The sequence below is a fragment of the Hyaena hyaena genome, unplaced genomic scaffold (genome assembly GCF_003009895.1).
Source record: "Hyaena hyaena isolate Hyena2069 unplaced genomic scaffold, ASM300989v1 scaffold_399, whole genome shotgun sequence".
Taxonomy (NCBI): Eukaryota; Metazoa; Chordata; class Mammalia; order Carnivora; family Hyaenidae; genus Hyaena; species Hyaena hyaena.
In genome coordinates, this window is record NW_024081033.1 from 755,749 (window position 1) to 772,351 (window position 16,603).

General features: G+C 41.9%; 1 protein-coding gene across 1 annotated transcript; it reads right to left on the minus strand.

Moving 5' to 3' along the window:
* Positions 1-862: 862 nt before the first annotated feature.
* On the minus strand, positions 863-15,108 carry SERPINB11 (serpin family B member 11). The gene is made up of 7 exons (XM_039251899.1): positions 14,935-15,108; positions 13,807-13,866; positions 12,497-12,625; positions 10,529-10,646; positions 4,764-4,906; positions 3,794-3,949; positions 863-1,709 (listed from the first exon to the last, which is right to left on the minus strand). The coding sequence occupies exons 1-7, from the start codon at positions 15,100-15,102 to the stop codon at positions 1,305-1,307; spliced, it is 1,179 nt and encodes a 392-aa protein (XP_039107830.1). The 5' UTR covers positions 15,103-15,108; the 3' UTR covers positions 863-1,304.
* Between the last annotated feature and the right edge of the window lie 1,495 nt (positions 15,109-16,603).

Sequence of the window (16,603 nt, forward strand, 5' to 3'; positions counted from 1 at the left end):
TTGTGGGGATGAGCACTGGGTGTTATATGGAAACCAACTTGACAATAAACTATTTGTAAAAAAAAAAAAAGAAGAAGAAGAAGACTGCCTCTTCTAAGATGGGGTTACGGAAGGGAGAACTGAGGGGCTCCTCTGCTTTGTTCACATCTCTGAGAAAGTTCAGGTAGGAAGTATTTATGAAGAGGGCACTGAGAAGGCAGTAAACATATGGCCATTATTACCTGATTATCACTTCATGTTACCTTGAGTAGAAAATAAGGAGGATTTCTTTTTTTTAAAGGTTATTTTTTAAATAAAAATCTTCTGATTGATTTCTGGTTTTGTTGTTCTAAATTTTTACTCACTGCATTACTGAAGAAAAGAGAGAGGGAAGGAAGAAGGGAGAGAGGAGGGCAGGAAGGAAACAGGGAGGGAGGGAAGGAAGAGGAAGGAAGGGAAGAGAGGAGGGAGGGAGGGAAAGAGAGAGAAAAACGAAGTAAAATGGAACAAACAAGAGAGGGAGGTAAAAAGAAAAATCTATTATTTGATTTAGGGCCTGAAAACATTTGGTCAAAAATTCCACAAAAATGTTGACTTAGACCTCTCCTTACTCAGTCTCCTTTGATAAGTCATTTAATTACTGCAGTATATTAAAACTCTTCACGGGTGCCTGGGTGGCTCAGTCGGTTAAGCGTCTGACTTCGGCTCAGGTCATGACCTCGCAGTTCGTGAGTTCAAGCCCCACGTTGGGATCTGTGCTGACAGCTCAGATTCTGTGTCACCCTCTCTCTCTAACCCTCCCTTGCTCACACTGTCTCTCTCTCTCTCTCAGAAATAATTAAAAAAAAATCTTCAAAGAACTGAAGGCATTTTATGTATTTATTATAGTGAATACAGAATTTTGAACTAAAATTCATGTTATGTCCACACCGGCAAGGAAAACTATAATATTTAAAAATCCAACCAAGCTGAAGCCCTTAATTTAGTTTTCTGAAGGTAGATTGGTCACTTGTTCAAGAGATCACTGATATATACAAGTCAAGTAAATCCAACCCTTGAAAATTGTTCTCATTGACTTGATCATGTCACCAGATAGCACTTAAATGGCCCCAGAGATAAGAGAACCAGAGAAACTTTTTTGTAAATGTACCTTCTTCCATGATTTCCATAATCTTAGAGTTCACCAATTCAAGGTATAAGTTGAGAGAGATCCTAGACCCATTTTGCAGATGAGCAAAGAGTTGTGCAAGGGATGAGCTACTTTTAGTCATGGGTTTGTCCCTGTCCCTCCTCTGTGACCCTGAGCCTCGCTCAGCCCCACCTGTTTAGGGGGAAGCGAGTTTGCCACAGAAGAGGGGCATGTTGGTAGGAAGGTGCCTTATGAAAAACAGGAAGGGGTGGTTCGCCATGAACTGAGCCCGGATGGGGAGTCTTTTTACAACGAAGCTGTCCCCAGTGGCTGCTGCCGCCTCAGTCCCCTCTTCATTGACATCCACGTATGACTTGTGGATGACCTTTGATAAATACAGGCCTTTGGCTGGTGACATTCCAGAGAGATCAGCTTTGATTTCATTGAAGATATCTGTCATCCCAAGGGAGTTTAGCAGAGAATTTAGCTCGTACTTGATTTCCAGTTTGAATTTGGGGATATGGACTTCAACTTCCCTCTCTACCATGTTAGCAGAGCTGGTCCACTCATAAAACGTCTGCATGTTCAGCTGCTTCTCTATCTAAGAGACAAAACACAGATGAGCCCATGTGAGCCAAACACGTGCCTGCGGCATTATATGCCATTCGCTTATATAATTCTCAGTGCGAAAGATTTGATGTATTGCTTTCTTTTCTACCTTGAAAATGTGCTCAAGTCCCATCTGGGAAAAAAAAAACAAAAAAAAAAACAGAAAGAATGTTGCACTGAGCCATGTCTTCCCTGTTCTATGGTCTACTTTTCATCGATGTTTCATAAGCAAACGCCCCGAAGGTGTATCCTACAGTCTCCTGCCCTAATTCCCTCAGGGCCAGGCTTCACCTAAACTCCCTCTCTTGCCTCTGAGGTCCTTGTGTTTCCTGGATGAATTCACCATTTCTTGATTTGGTTCTCAATGCTGAAACATTAAATCACACCCTCTAATATAAACTTGTTTCTCACTGGACTTCTGTGCCGCCGGGACCCCCGCATCACACTTGACTTCCCTCCTGTCCGTGACCTTCCCCCCACTGAGTCTGCTATGCTACGACCCCCGCAGCTCAGCTCTACACACCTTCCACGCCTCCGCCCAGCCACGCGGCCCACTGACCCCGGCTCATCCTCCACCCCGGGCTCCACACAGTGCCACAATGCTGCGTAAGCCCTTCACACCGCGCTCCTTGGGCATGTGAACCCCCCAACCCCCAGCCAGTCTTCTCCACGGCTCTAAGACCAGCAGGCCAAACCCCATCACTCCACAACAAGAGATGAAAACTTTCTGTCACCTTCCCTCCATCCTGACGATATACAATCGGACATAAACTAAAGGTGGTTTCTCATCTGATCTTTCCCTTTTGTCCTTCTCTGCCCTGATCCACGTTACCATGATGCAACTCTGCCTTGCTGGCCTCATTTTCATGTGCTCTTTGCTCTAGTTGGAACCACAGGGCCCCCTTGTTCACCTCTTCATCTTCTCCTTCTCCTCCTGCGAGATGTCGAGATCACTCTCCTGGGAGCCTTCCGGATCCCCTCATTCTCTACTCCCTCTACTCCCACAGGACGTCCGGCAGAGTCTCACGGCACTTGTTACATGATATTTATAACTCTGTGTTGGAACCCCACATTTGTCTATGTTCCAGAACCCACTGGAAGTCTCAGCATAAACACTCAATGTCTGGTGTGTGAATGGACAAATGAACAAATCAATGAATGCATCACAAGCTAAGAAAGACCACTTCTAAACTTCCAAAATGCTACCTGCCTCCAAATATCTTCCCTGGCAGCCCAGCACAGGGGCCCAGAGGTCTGAGCCCTGAGCCGGTCACGCTGGTGTCACACCTGCTCTCTTGGCCACAGCCATGCTTCTCTTCCTAGAGGAAGGGAACCAACCCAGGGGCTTCAAGAAGCCTTCCCTACCCCGACCCCCCCGACCCCCCACCCCGGCCACATTGTTTAACCTCAGGCAGGCACTCCCAGACTTAGAAACCCTCGGTGTGAGCCTCCCATCCGTGTGTGCATGTCGGCTTCCTCTGCCTGCCATTCCCGCTGAGCACTGGGGGGTCTAGCAGGGCTGAGGAGGCGCAGTCACTCCATGTCACTGGCTTGTCTGCTTCTGTGCTGGGCAGTGTGGGCTGCGGCCAGGGAGGGGGGCTTGGACTCGAATCCCTGCCACCCCCATGACCTCTTCTCAATGGCTGCGGCACCCATTTCCCCTACGAGAGCAGGATGCTTAAAAGGGCGGTTTGCTCATGAAAGCTTGTTATAACTGGGTTGGAAAAACGGCCTAAGTGGAAGATGGCTTAGTCAGACTGCTGTGGACTGCGGCCCTGACCGGCGTTACAATTCCAGCACCACACAAATACGTTTCCCAGATGTCAAGGGACCAGGAAGTGCTGTGTTAGTACAAGATGGCACCTTTGGGGACTTGCGCCCTCTTTTACATAGAAGGCAGGGACCAGGGTCCCCTTCCTCTCACAGCTGGGGAGCAATACCACCGAACCCAGCGTGTGACTGAATTAGGAACTGACCACACAAGCGTCGTGTGGGTGGGGGTGTGAGTGTGCACGAGCGCGCGCACACACACGTGCACACGTGCTTTCTCTGCACATTAGCGTTCTCTAACTTTACCTGCTCTAGACTGGCCGTGCCTACGGGAAGCAGAATAATCATGCTTAGTTTGTTGTTAACATAGGGAAGCTCCAGAACTTGCATCTGCGGCTCCTTTATCAAGGCTAATTTATATGTTCCGGTTTGATACATCATTTCCACCATTTTGCTTTTACCCTATTTAAAAAAAAGGGGGGTTTATTAGGTAGAAGAGTCACATATTTGCATGCACATGTATATATACTGATTTTTTTGCAAAACATGAGTATCTGCATTAACACTAAAGGCATGGGTAAAATAAAAACAATAAAGTACACCCTTTATTACTTTCCTTTGCAAAGGTTATGAATTTTTTATTTTAAAATAAATCATTATTGAAAAATGACATCATAGGATCATTTTCTTTGTTGATCCAACTGGAGGCTCTCTAGGAGAAAAGTAATACGGATAGTTCTGTTGTGCTGAGAAAACAGCCCCAGCACACGTGGCGAGAATGCAGGGATAGAACAGGGGGGAAAGGGCAGGCTCTCTTCTCTGTGAGAGAGGTCCCAGTGTCCGAAGGCTCCAGTGAGGGGCCCTGTGAGAATGGTTACTGTCGCTTCATGAGGAAAAATGAAAATAAAATACATAGGAAACACAATAAAGGAAACCTATGGAGGAGTCCCTTGGTGGCTCAGTCAGTTAGGTGTCCAACTTCGATCAAGGTTGTGATCTCGCAGTTCATGAGTTTGAGCCCCGCGTCAGGCTCTGTGCTGACAGCTCAGAGTCTGGAGCCTACCTCTGATTCTGTGCCCCCACCCCTACCCTTCCCCCATCCATGCTCTGTCTCTCTCAACAAACAAACAAGCAAATAAATAAACAAACAAACATTAAAAAAGAAAGAAACCTACAGAAACCTAGGCCAGTATTTTCACTGAAACATTCTAAATTATCCTTAAATTATTATTGCATTCTCCAGAATTTATCATCAGTCTGAAAACAAAATACTTACCTCACTTAGCTGAAAAGGGGTTTTAATTGTCTCTCTTTCCTGAAACTTATTTTGCCATTGTCCTTTGAAATATATGGCGTTCACCAGGACCATTACACAAGAGGGGTCAATTGTGCCCTTTCCAAAGAGGTTTGTGACTTTTCCTTATAACAATGATTTAAAAAAAAAAAAAACAGATAATATATTTGGATTAGAATTTGGGTTTACTGATAACAAAGAGTTGAACAGTCAGTAGAAATCTGGAACCATTTCTCTTTTTATTTTTTTTTTAATGTTTATTTACTTTTGAGAGAAAGACAGAGCACGATCAGGGGAGGGGCAGAGAGAGAGGGAGACACAGAATCCGAAGCAGGCTCTAGACTCTGGGCTGTCAGCACAGAGCTGGACGAGGAGCTCAAACCCGCGAACTGTGAGATCATGACCTGAGCCGAAGTCAGAAGCTTAACCGACTGAGTCCCCCAGGCGTCCCTGGAACCATTTCTTTTTTAAGGTTAGTTATAAATTTGAGATGCCAGAAGAACCCCTTTATCTCCTGACCAGTTAGGCTACCCTTGTCAAATGAAGTTTATGTCAAATAATTGAATGCTTTGTTACTTCTAATCAGAAGGAGGCATCCAGAGAGTAGCTCATATATCAGCTAATGATCAACTTGTCTTATACAAGTTATATCCTATGCCTTCCTATGCATTACTGCTTATTTAGAATATCTTTAATAATTTCTTCTGGCTTCCCTTTAAGTTATCAGAGTTCATACTTACCAGCACCTCATCACACCCATTCAAAAGATTCACTCATTCTTACAATGTACTAGCAATTCGTGTATCACAAGTATATACCAACACTTAAAGTAAATACGTACCTAAAAATCAGAATTTATAAAAACGTACAAGATGTTTACTGCTTTGTTAATATACTGATCAAACTGAATACCAAGCCCCCTTGGTGCACCTTGGTGCATTGCAATTTTCAAAACCTTTATGCAATATAGTCTATCAATAGGAAACAGAAGGAAATCTGGAACATCAGATTTGAAGCTTAATTTTCCCACTACTGTTCTAAGTAAATTAACAGATCTGAAAATTTGTGGACTTTTCCAAGTATTTTCTAACTTAACACAAAGAATTGAATAAATACATATTTTAATTTTGTCACCTATTACTAAACTTGAATAACATCATCAGTCCACCAATCAACAAAATACCGTTGAGAGTTTACTAATAAATGAAATAATGAGATACAAATATGTTAGAGACAGTCTTTATGCTCAGAGAAGTATTTAGTTTATATTTCTGATATGTTCTTCATAAATGGAATTAGCTTTAATTTAATACTTTGATGTTATTTCATCCTAATTGTATTACTTAATAAACTTTATTTCTCCTATATCAAGGAATATAATTGTCTACATTCATAAACCTCAGAAACTACTGGTACGATGAGTTGATGGCATAACCACAGAGATGGGGATTATTTCAGCATGGTACTTTGTGCGTCTCTAGTGGGATATAACCTAAGGACAAAAATCACTCCAAACAACACCTTACTCTAGTGTTATACTTTATTAGTATTGTTATTTTGAGACTGTGTATATTGTTGAATGAAGTGATTTTGCAATAATATTGGTGATACTGGAATCTGGGATTTTTGACACAAGATAAAAGGGAAAAAGATGCAAAAAAGGGAGGGGTGTTAAGTAAAAATCCCATGAACCTGAATTTGAATTGGTCATATCAGCGAGAAATTATGCTGTATTTCACCTAAAAAAAAAAACGTATTCACTGAGAAGGCCTTTAAACAATGACCATGCCAGTATCAATGAGAACTCTTGTACCCAGACTATGGTCTCTAACATCATTTCTTATCAAAATGATCCAGGATTCCCATGAGGAATCTAGGTCAGCAGCAGGACATGAGTCTGGAACATCTGGTCAGATCAGAAAGCAAAGAAATCATCAAATTCCGCAAGGGCAGAGTTGAAAGGACTTAAGAGCCAAAATACAGATGTGACCCCTGACTGAAAGGGGACAGAACTGAAACATCTCAAAATGTTTAAATTTCTGAATTCACAATGACACTTTAAAAAGAAAACTCAGGGCACCTGGGTGTCTCAGTTGGTTAAGCACCTGACTCTTGATTTTGGCTCGGTCATAATCTCAGAGTTCGTGGGATTGAGCCCCACGTCGGGCTCTGTGCTGACTGAATCCCCTGCTCAGGCGCTCGCTCACTCACTCGCTCGCTCTCTCTCTCTCAAAATAAGTGAACAATATTTTAAAAAATCTTTGAGGAAAAAGAGAAAACTCGGTTGTCTTTGAGGATGCTAGGAGGCAGTAAAAGTTGTTTCAAAAACTGGTACCGAACAGAAAGAATCTGGCATCTTGTTTTTGTTTTTCTCATAGCAACCGTACTTAGAATAACCAAATATTTCACAAGAAGTGTCTCATGTTCCAGATTATTAAGAAGGAACACAAGAATTGGAATACTGCAACTTTATAACCCCCAGTGAAATAATGGACCTGAGCAATTGCCATCACAGGCCACTAACATGATTAAAAAAAGGAGAGAGGCATCCAGATATTATTTCTTTCCCGATGGAAACACAACACCTCCAATGAAGCATATTCATCAACAGTAAAAAACAAACAAGCAAAGCCCACAAGAATCGTATCGAGTTTCTAGGTCTAACTGCCACTTTGTAAGAAATATAAAAACAGAGGAAGGGACATTTCAAACCGTATTCACCATCATGTGGACTATGAGAAACTGCAGGCAAACATCTTCAACAAACTTTCAATAAGGATAAAAGGAGGGGGAATGATTAGATCAAAGGAGATGTAAAGGGATTTCTTTAGGCAATAAGAGTGCAGTTTATAACAGACATCCCTGGCAAGAACTGTAAGAAAAGCTGAATACATTTTTTTTTTAATTCTGCCCTGGGTTGTCTGTGAAGAACCGCTCATCATAAGCATTGGAGAGGCTGACGGTCTGAGCGGAAAGTGACTAAAAGAGACACAGCAGCTGAGCAGAACTGTCAACATTATTAAAGGATTGGGAAAACCAAAAGCAGAGTTCAGGGGCATCTGGGTGGCTCAGTCGGTTAGGTGTCTGACTTCGGCTCAGGGCATGATCTCACAGACCGTGGGTTTGAGCCCCGCATTGGGCTCTGTGTGGACAGTTCAGAGCCTGGGGCCTACTTCGGATTCTGTTTGGTATCTACTAAAATTAAATATACACATATCTTATATGATCAGCAGTTTCATTTCCAGGTATCATCCAAAAAAATTACAGACAGTATATGTACGAAAAGATGTGTATCAAAATGCTCATAGCAGTGCTGTTCATAATAGACCCAAACTAAAAATGTTCCAAGTGTTCATGAAGACTCAGTAGAATGGATAAATATATTTAGGTATTTTCAGAGAACAAAACAGACATCAATGAAAATGAACAAACTATGCAACATGTAGTTACATGGATGAATCTCACAGAACGCTGACCTTAAAAAACCCTAAACACATGCTTTATGATTCCAATCACATGAAATATTAAGATAGGCAGAACTAATATGTAGTAAAAGAGGTCAGAGAAATCTTAATGCTTGGCAATAGGGTGGGTAGGTTTCTGGCAGGAAACCGGAGAGTGGCCTTGGAGGGTGCCCTTCCTAGTAACTAATGTTTCATTTCTCTGACCTGCTAGAGGTAGAGGGGTGTTACCAGAGGGCATTCGCTTTTGTGATAATTTCTGCTTTGTGATAATTCATCAAACAGCAAACACATAATGTATGAACTTTTCTATAAGTATATATATTTCAGTCAAAAAAGTTTACTTTAAAAATCCAGAAGAGGTTCCCACCCCACCCCCACCCCCCCACCCCACCCCCGCCCCGGCGTCCCGAGAACCACTGATTCTTAAGTACATACTGCTCTTGCTTTCGGCTCAGGTCATGATCCAGGGGTCTTGGGGTCAAGCCCCATATCATCCACCCCACCGAGCATGGAGATTAAGATTCTCTCTCTCCCTCTCTCCGCCCCCCCCTTCCCCCGCTTGTGCGCTCTCCCTCTCTCTCAAAGTAAACTAATAAAATGAAATAATCAAGATGTAAGAAACGTATTGACCAACTGCAATGTATAAATGTTATTTGGGTCCTGATTCAAACAAAAACCAGACAATTGAGGAAATACAAAAACTCGCTGCACATTTGTTAATATGAAATCGTTATTTTAAATGTTCTATATGTAATAATGGTGCCGTGGTATTTTCTTTTAAATAATTTATATCTTTGAGAGAAACAACCAGAAAAAAGATGATATCTGGGTCTTGTGGAAGAGGCAGTGAGAAAAGAGCAAGGGCATGGGTAGAGGATTGGCCTTAAGTAATAAATCTTGCAGCTGAGTGATGGGTAAATTAGGATTCATTATATTATTCATTCATATATAATTCACATATATTCATTCATATATGAATGAATATATTATATTCATTATATTATATATTATAATATATATTATTATATTATTCTCTCTCCTTTTTTTCTTTAAATCTTTCCTTAACTAGATTTTTTTAATAATGAAATGAATACATCTTTAAATCTAAATACTAAATCTGCTAATTATTAAATAAATATTTGACAATTAGAAGGTTTATTTTAAAATCATGAACAAATAATCCAGTGAAGAAATGGGCAGAACACATGAAGAGACACATCTCCAAGGAGGACATCCAGATGGCCAACAGACACATGAAACAATGCTCAGCATCCCTCATCATCAGGGAAATACAAATCAAAACCACACTGAGATACCACCTCACACCAGTCAGAGTGGCTAAAATGAGCAAATCAGAGAACTCTAGATGCTGGCGAGGATGTGGAGAAACGGGCACCCTCCTACACTGTTGGTGGGAATGTAAACTGGTGCAGCCCCTCTGGAAAACAGTGTGGAGGTTCCTCAGGAAACTAACANCAAGGGATACAGGAGTGCTGATGCATAGGGGCACATGTACCCCAATATTCATAGCAGCACTCTCAACAATAGCCAAAACATGGAAAGAGCCTAAGTGTCCATCAACGGACGAATGGATCAAGAAGATGTAGTTTATCTATACAATGGAATACTACATGGCAATGAGAAAGAATGACATCTGGCCATGTGTAGCAACATGGATGGAACTTGAGGGTGTTATGCTGAGTGAAATAAGTCAGGCAGAGAAAGACAGATACCATATGTTTGCACGTATAGGTGGATTAGGAGGAATCTAACAGAGGACAATGGGGGAGAAGAAGGGAAAAATAGTTGGGGAGAGGGAAGGAGGCAAACCATGAGAGACTCTTGAATACTGAGAACAAACTGAGGGCTAATGGGGGTGGGGGAGAGGGGAAGGGGGTTGATGGGCATGGAGGAGGGCACTTGTGGGGATGAGCACTGGGTGTTATATGGAAACCAACTTGACAATAAACTGTTTAAGAAAAATAACATAAAATAAAATCATGAAAGGTGGATTTAAATTTAATTAAATATAATTACAGAATGTGCAAAAACTTCTATAAAGTATAAACACTGTTCTTCTCATTTACAGAACGACCTGGCTTAGTTCATATTCAGGACAAATGACTGTAAAGAATATTCCAAAATACTCCCCTCTTTTCCTCCATTGTTAACCTGCCTACGTTAGGTCCTGGCGTCACCCATCTTCCTTGTTAGCACTGACTCAGGAAGTTTATCAAAGCAATGCAAATAAAGTTTTAAGACACCCATGGGACTTATTCTTACCATTAGTTTTACTTTCAACCCAAGCATTAATAGTTTTCCTCGTTTCTTCCGGAGCCCGTTCAAAATCAACAGTTTGTGGCGCAGTCTGATACAATTTCTCAGAACATTTTAGATATTGCTGTAAAAGGAAAGGACAAGAGCACAACACAAAAATAGTGTAAGGGAAGCAAAAGCCTGCAGCTCTATGTGTTCTAAAAATCACAACACCCAGGGACACCTGGGTGACTCAGTCGGTTAAGCATCCAACTCTTGACTTGGGCTCAGGTCACCATCTCATGGTTCATGAGTTTGACCCCCAAGTCTTGGGCTCTGAGCTGTCAGCTCAGAGCCTGCTGGGGATTTTCTCTTTCCCTCTCTCTCTCTGCCCCTCCCCTGCTTGTGTGCACTCTCTCTCAAAATAAAATAAAACTTAAAAAAAATAAGTAAAATAAAATCACAACACAGAGACAAAAGCAGCTCTGAAAGGAAGCCGAATCCATGTGTACGTGTTCTTAATACAACAAATGGATTTAAACAAATCAAAAAGCTTTCCAAAAGGAATGTTCAGGAGTGTTTGGTTGTTTCCTCTGGCCTATCATTGGCGTTCTTGTTCTAAAATGCTCAAAGCAAAATGGCAAGTCACAAGTTACGCCCACTGCCCTGTCCTCACAAAGCAGACAAATGGGGGTCACTGCCCTACATTCTAGAAGGGAAAACTAAGGACTAGAGTGATGAAGTGATTAAGGCCCAGTGATTACATTTTGCTTCTTAGAAGCCTAACAGAAGGCTTGATCTCTCCTTGGTATGTATATCAACCTCCCGGAAAGCCACTGTAATTAAAATGGTAATGATATTCTCTGCTGTACATAATTGACATTTTTTCAACTTTATGTAAAATATGAACAAAAATAACTTAAGGAATTCACTATTTTATTCACTTATACTAGTAATCCAAATAAAAATAGTGTGCAAATACAGCATAAAGAACTGAATCCTCTCTTATAACCAAGTTCTCACACTGGACCCAATATGACATTCTGCACCCACCACTGATTACCACCATTCAGTCATATTCAGGCTTTACCACTTAATTATCTCTGTGACCTTTGTTAACTTGACTTTTCAGAATCTGCCTCACAACTGTAGAATTAATGGCAATTTTGTAGTTCTATTAGGACTATGCAGCAATTAATGTGATAAGACCTATAACATATTAAGTAAACGGCACATATTAAACACTCAATAAAACTACATACTGTTGGGAAATGCTATAAATAGTGTTAGAATCTTGAAGCTAGAAAGAACTTAAGTCTAATCCTCTCATTTTAAAGATAAAGATGACTTTATCTTTATTTTTTTTTAATATTTTTTTTATTTATTTCTAGGAGAGAGAGAGAGACAGAGTGAGCAGGGGAGGGTCAGAGAGAGAGGGAGATACAGACTCTGAAATAGGCTCCAGGCTCAGAGCTGGCAGTAAGCACAGAGCCCAAAAAGGGGCTAAAACCCACGAACCAAGAGATCATGACCTAAGCAAAAGTCGGACGCTTAACCGACTAAGCCACCCAGGCGCCCCAAGATGACTTTATCTTTAAAGGGAACAGAATCCACATCTCTTGGCTCCCAGTCCGGTGTACTTCCCACTGATTCTTAGTACTCTGCCATTAAAGACCTTTGAAGAAGGGGTGAGAAATGTATTTTGTTTTTTCCTGATCCACAAGAGAATTCTTAACAACTTTGTTTTGTGCTTCATCCCTGACCTTGCTTCTTGGACAACTTTGGTGGTTTTTGCAAAAATAAAATGTTTATGTGGTATTTCACAACTTTAGATAGGATTTTGATAAAACCATTTCACTGAAACTCTAAGTCAGCTCAGAATTTAATCTCTTACATACTAATGCCATGTGGCTCTTCTCACTCCTCACTTATTTTATGGTTTGAAACTTAGGGGATGCCCAGAGAGCTGTGGACCACTATTCCAGACGGACTTACCTGATGGAAGACCATCGCCTTTGCCCCATAGAGTCTGTTGGCCATGCTGAGGGTATGGTTAGAGTCTGGCTGGTTAATTTGAGAGAATAAGACTCCAAACTCTGAATGAATCCTTCCAGCTCGGCTGCACTGAAGCATCAGTAAACAAAAAATGGAGTATTAAGTTGCTTGATTTCTTGCCACTGGAAGGTTATATAATGTGAAAACAGTAAGTAGGGAGCAAGGTGGCTGCCTCTGAATAAAGGGGTAAAGAGCACTAGCAAACATGGAGCTGGAGAGTTTAAAGCAGGTTCCTTCTCTAGATTCCCTCCCACACGGCAATCTCAGCACTCTGACCTTAGTCACAGGTGGGGTGCGGAACTGTGAGCTCTTGCAGAACACACAAGCACTTGTTGGGCCCAACGGCTTAGTCCAAAAGCACAAGGTTTCATAAAGAGACCCCAGTGGGGTCTTCAGGGTGACGATTCAAGTTTTGCTACCGTCCCTGTACCTACAGATTCATCCCTATCATGCTCCTTTCAACTCTCTGTGTGACCATGTAACTAAACATTTCCACCCTTCGCTGAACTGACCTCACTCACCCACCAGATCCATTCCCAGGAGCCTTTCTGTTAGACCTATGGCTTGGACGCATCCAAACGCAAGGACATTACTGGGGCACACCTATGTTCCCGAAAGCAAAGTTTCCCAAGCCACGAGTTTTAATCTCCTCACAGCAAGCTGGGTTCTGCAAGGCAAGTATTTTCTGAACCTGTATATATTTATGTGTTGCCTCAAACAATCACAATCAAACATGCTACCATATGTGTGCAATCCATATAATTTTGAGGCCAAAAAGGAATTCTCTGACTAGAAAGGAGCAGGAATCATAGTCCCAGGCAATGTGCGCTAAGCAACAGCAGGCCCTGTTTTCTTGGGGCCTAACCAGAAGGCAAAGCATCAGGGTCCTCTCTCAGTGACCCCACTGAACAACTCTACCACCTCACAGAGGAGGCTGGGAGACTCAGTCCCATATTGACATGTATGTCGCATTCCATAAAAGAACAGAAAAAGTCTGAGCAAGAATGACAATAAGATGTGTGATAAAATCTGGGGGACTTTAATAGTTACTGTAATTATTATTATTACGTTAGCTCTATAGGCTGTAGCAATTATCATGAAAACTAAAGGACTAGACCAAGGGAGACTATGCTGCTTGGTCCTTTAGGCGCCAACGAGGGCCTCTGCTACTGAGCCCCCACCCTGTTAGTTCCTGGCGCTCTCATGCTGGAGAGCACTTGACAGACAGGTCAGCAGTGATGCTATCATACCTTAGCTGAGTCCCTGAATTCTGGTTTCAATGGTTCTGCAATACGATTAAAGTGAAGCACCTAGGAAGGAAACAGAGGGCTCGGTTGGTATCAAAGGCAACAGACAGTTTATAAAAGTGAATATTTACAAGTTATCTGTCTTTCTGTTTCGGAAAAAGACCAACGATAACAGCTAACATTTCGTGATGTCACATTCCGAGTACTGAACTAAGCTTTTGCATCTCTTACTGGATGCCGGCAACAGCTTTGTAAGTAGATACTATTATCCTCATTCATGCTAAGGAAAGTGAGCGCAGGAGCGAGGTTCCCTGACAACTGCCTGCCCGTCTGCAGGGACAGGGCTCTTACGATGAGGCTCCTCTGCCCCCTCCCCTCCTGTTCCCAGGCCCTTCACTGTGATGGTGACCATCTGGGGTCAGGTAAAACATGACATGGTGTCCCTTTACAATACCTACTTTAAGGCAGGAAAATCATGAAAGTGCATCAAAATATGGAGTAAAGAAGTAAAGGACAAACGATAATATGATGTGCATAATATGATGTAACAACCCAAGGAGTTGTTAAGCAATACTCATCTAGACTTTCCACAGCAGTCAAAAACACATACAATGGAACAATCACTAGGTGGCAGCCTTTGTAACTGGAAAGTCACCCTTTTTTTCTGTTTCCCTAGGTGTAAAATAGGGATAAGACTCTCTACCTGCCACATAGGGCTGTTGTGAACTTCAAATGTACTAATGAATATTTTTTTTTAACTTGAGAGCTTTGATAGTGTTACTATGTTTCGCTATCAGTTACAATCCTGGAGAGCAAGAATAGCACCACACATGTGTTCTCTGTCATATTTAAATCATTGAAAAAAACGAACTCTAAAAGAAAACTGCAGAAACGTGTGCATGGGAGCACCAATGGAAAGGAAGAGACTGTATTGCATTTGTTGTGTTATCTGCATTATAATTATTGCATTATTTAAGCCATTATTCTAAGAAATATGATTTTTCTCAAATGTGTTTCTCTGATCCCAAAATGGCAGAATTTCCTTGGAATCAAGATGTGCGTATTTGGCTGACCCAGATGGGTGCATAGAAGATGCACAGGCTCTGGGGAGATTTCTGCTATGTTCCATACCTTCTCTATCTGCCCTGAACTGTTTCCTCTGGCACCAAGGAGGACCATACTTAGAGCATAAAGCAGACTCAACGGCGAAAAGAAGACGTTTTCTCCTATGTTGTGACTGTTCAGCTCTTTGAACACATCAAGGCAAAATTCAACGCTCGCTGTGCTGAGAGAATCCATTTTATGCCCGGCACTACCTGAGAACACACAGAGGGAAAAAACATCTCAGGATATCACTTGGAAGTACAGATAATATAGACAGTTCGGTTATTACATTTCACGAATTTAAGAGTCAGAGCACACTGCTTCATGAAAGATTACATAGTTGTGGTTTTTGAGAAATCCCTAAATGCTAGAGGAGGGAACTCACAGCGGTGGCAGATTCTAATGAATAGAAGATTGACTGCCCCTTTCAACCAGTAGTTCAAAGCTGTCTTGCTCTCATTTGTGTACATTTATAAGTAATTGTTCTGTGGCAAAAGAGCAGAAGGAATTAGGTCATCATGCTTTTAATGTCCATGCAGTAAGGTCCTCCTCATCCCGAAATTTGTACAGAAAAGTTCTCTGGCTGCACAAAGTCACCCAAACACTTTAACACTGGATTGCCCACCTGCACAGCCTCAGAGGAGATCACTTTTCTCTTTCCAGGTGCCTTCAAGTTCTCCCCAGACAGCATCGTAAAAAAATTGATTACCTGGTATTTAGCCCTTCCCTTCCCTTCTTTTGTGCTGATTACCTGGTGTTTAGCCCTTCCTTTCCCATCTTCTGTGCTGTGAAGAACACAGACTTAATGAATCCACTTTCATGTAGCCATGCACTTCAGAGAAGGCTTCATGCTCTCCATACCCCAGGAGCAAGCCTTGACTGGCTTAAGCCAGTTGAGGTAATCCTGTCTCCTGCATCAATGACTAATTGGGCACAAACTTTGAGTTATATTCTCAGGATCCAATGTACCACACGGTGACTCTTGTTAATACAGTATTGTATAGTTGAAAGTTGCTGAGAGAAGATCTTAAGCATTCTCCCGCACACACAAAAAGTTAACTATGTGAGGTGATGGATATGATCTTGGGAATCATTCCATGATGTTTATGTATATGAAATCATCACATTGTACCCTTTAAATATATACTATTATATCCGTCAGCTATTCCTCAATCAAGTTTGGGGGGAAATAAATAAACAAAATTTTTGAAAATCAGAAGGTGCCGTGATTCTTGCCAATAAGGACAAAAATTCATTATAGGTCTTCTAGAAGAGGCTTCCCTTTGAGAGAGAGAGAGAGAGAGAGAGAGAGAGAGAGAGAGAGAGAGACTCACAAGAGGAAGCTAGCCCTTCAGGATTGTTTTGTCTTCATGTGACCACTATCACAGCAGTGACTGTGTGACCGTGACATAGCCAGCCCAAGAGGATAGGCCAGATGTCAGAGAGGAAAAGTGGGCAGAGCCTGAGTCCTTGTTGACACACTGTTGAGTGGATGATTAATCCACCCTGGATCCATCCTACCTTGCAATTTCTCATCATGTAGGATGATGTTTCCTTATACTTTAACTCATTTTGGTTGAGCCTTCTGTTACTTGCAGCAAAAAGCATCCCAACTTCCTCAGGGTCTTCTTCATACGCCCTTGTTCACTAGGACCCATCAGCCCACCTACCTCACATTCACACATTTCTAGCACAG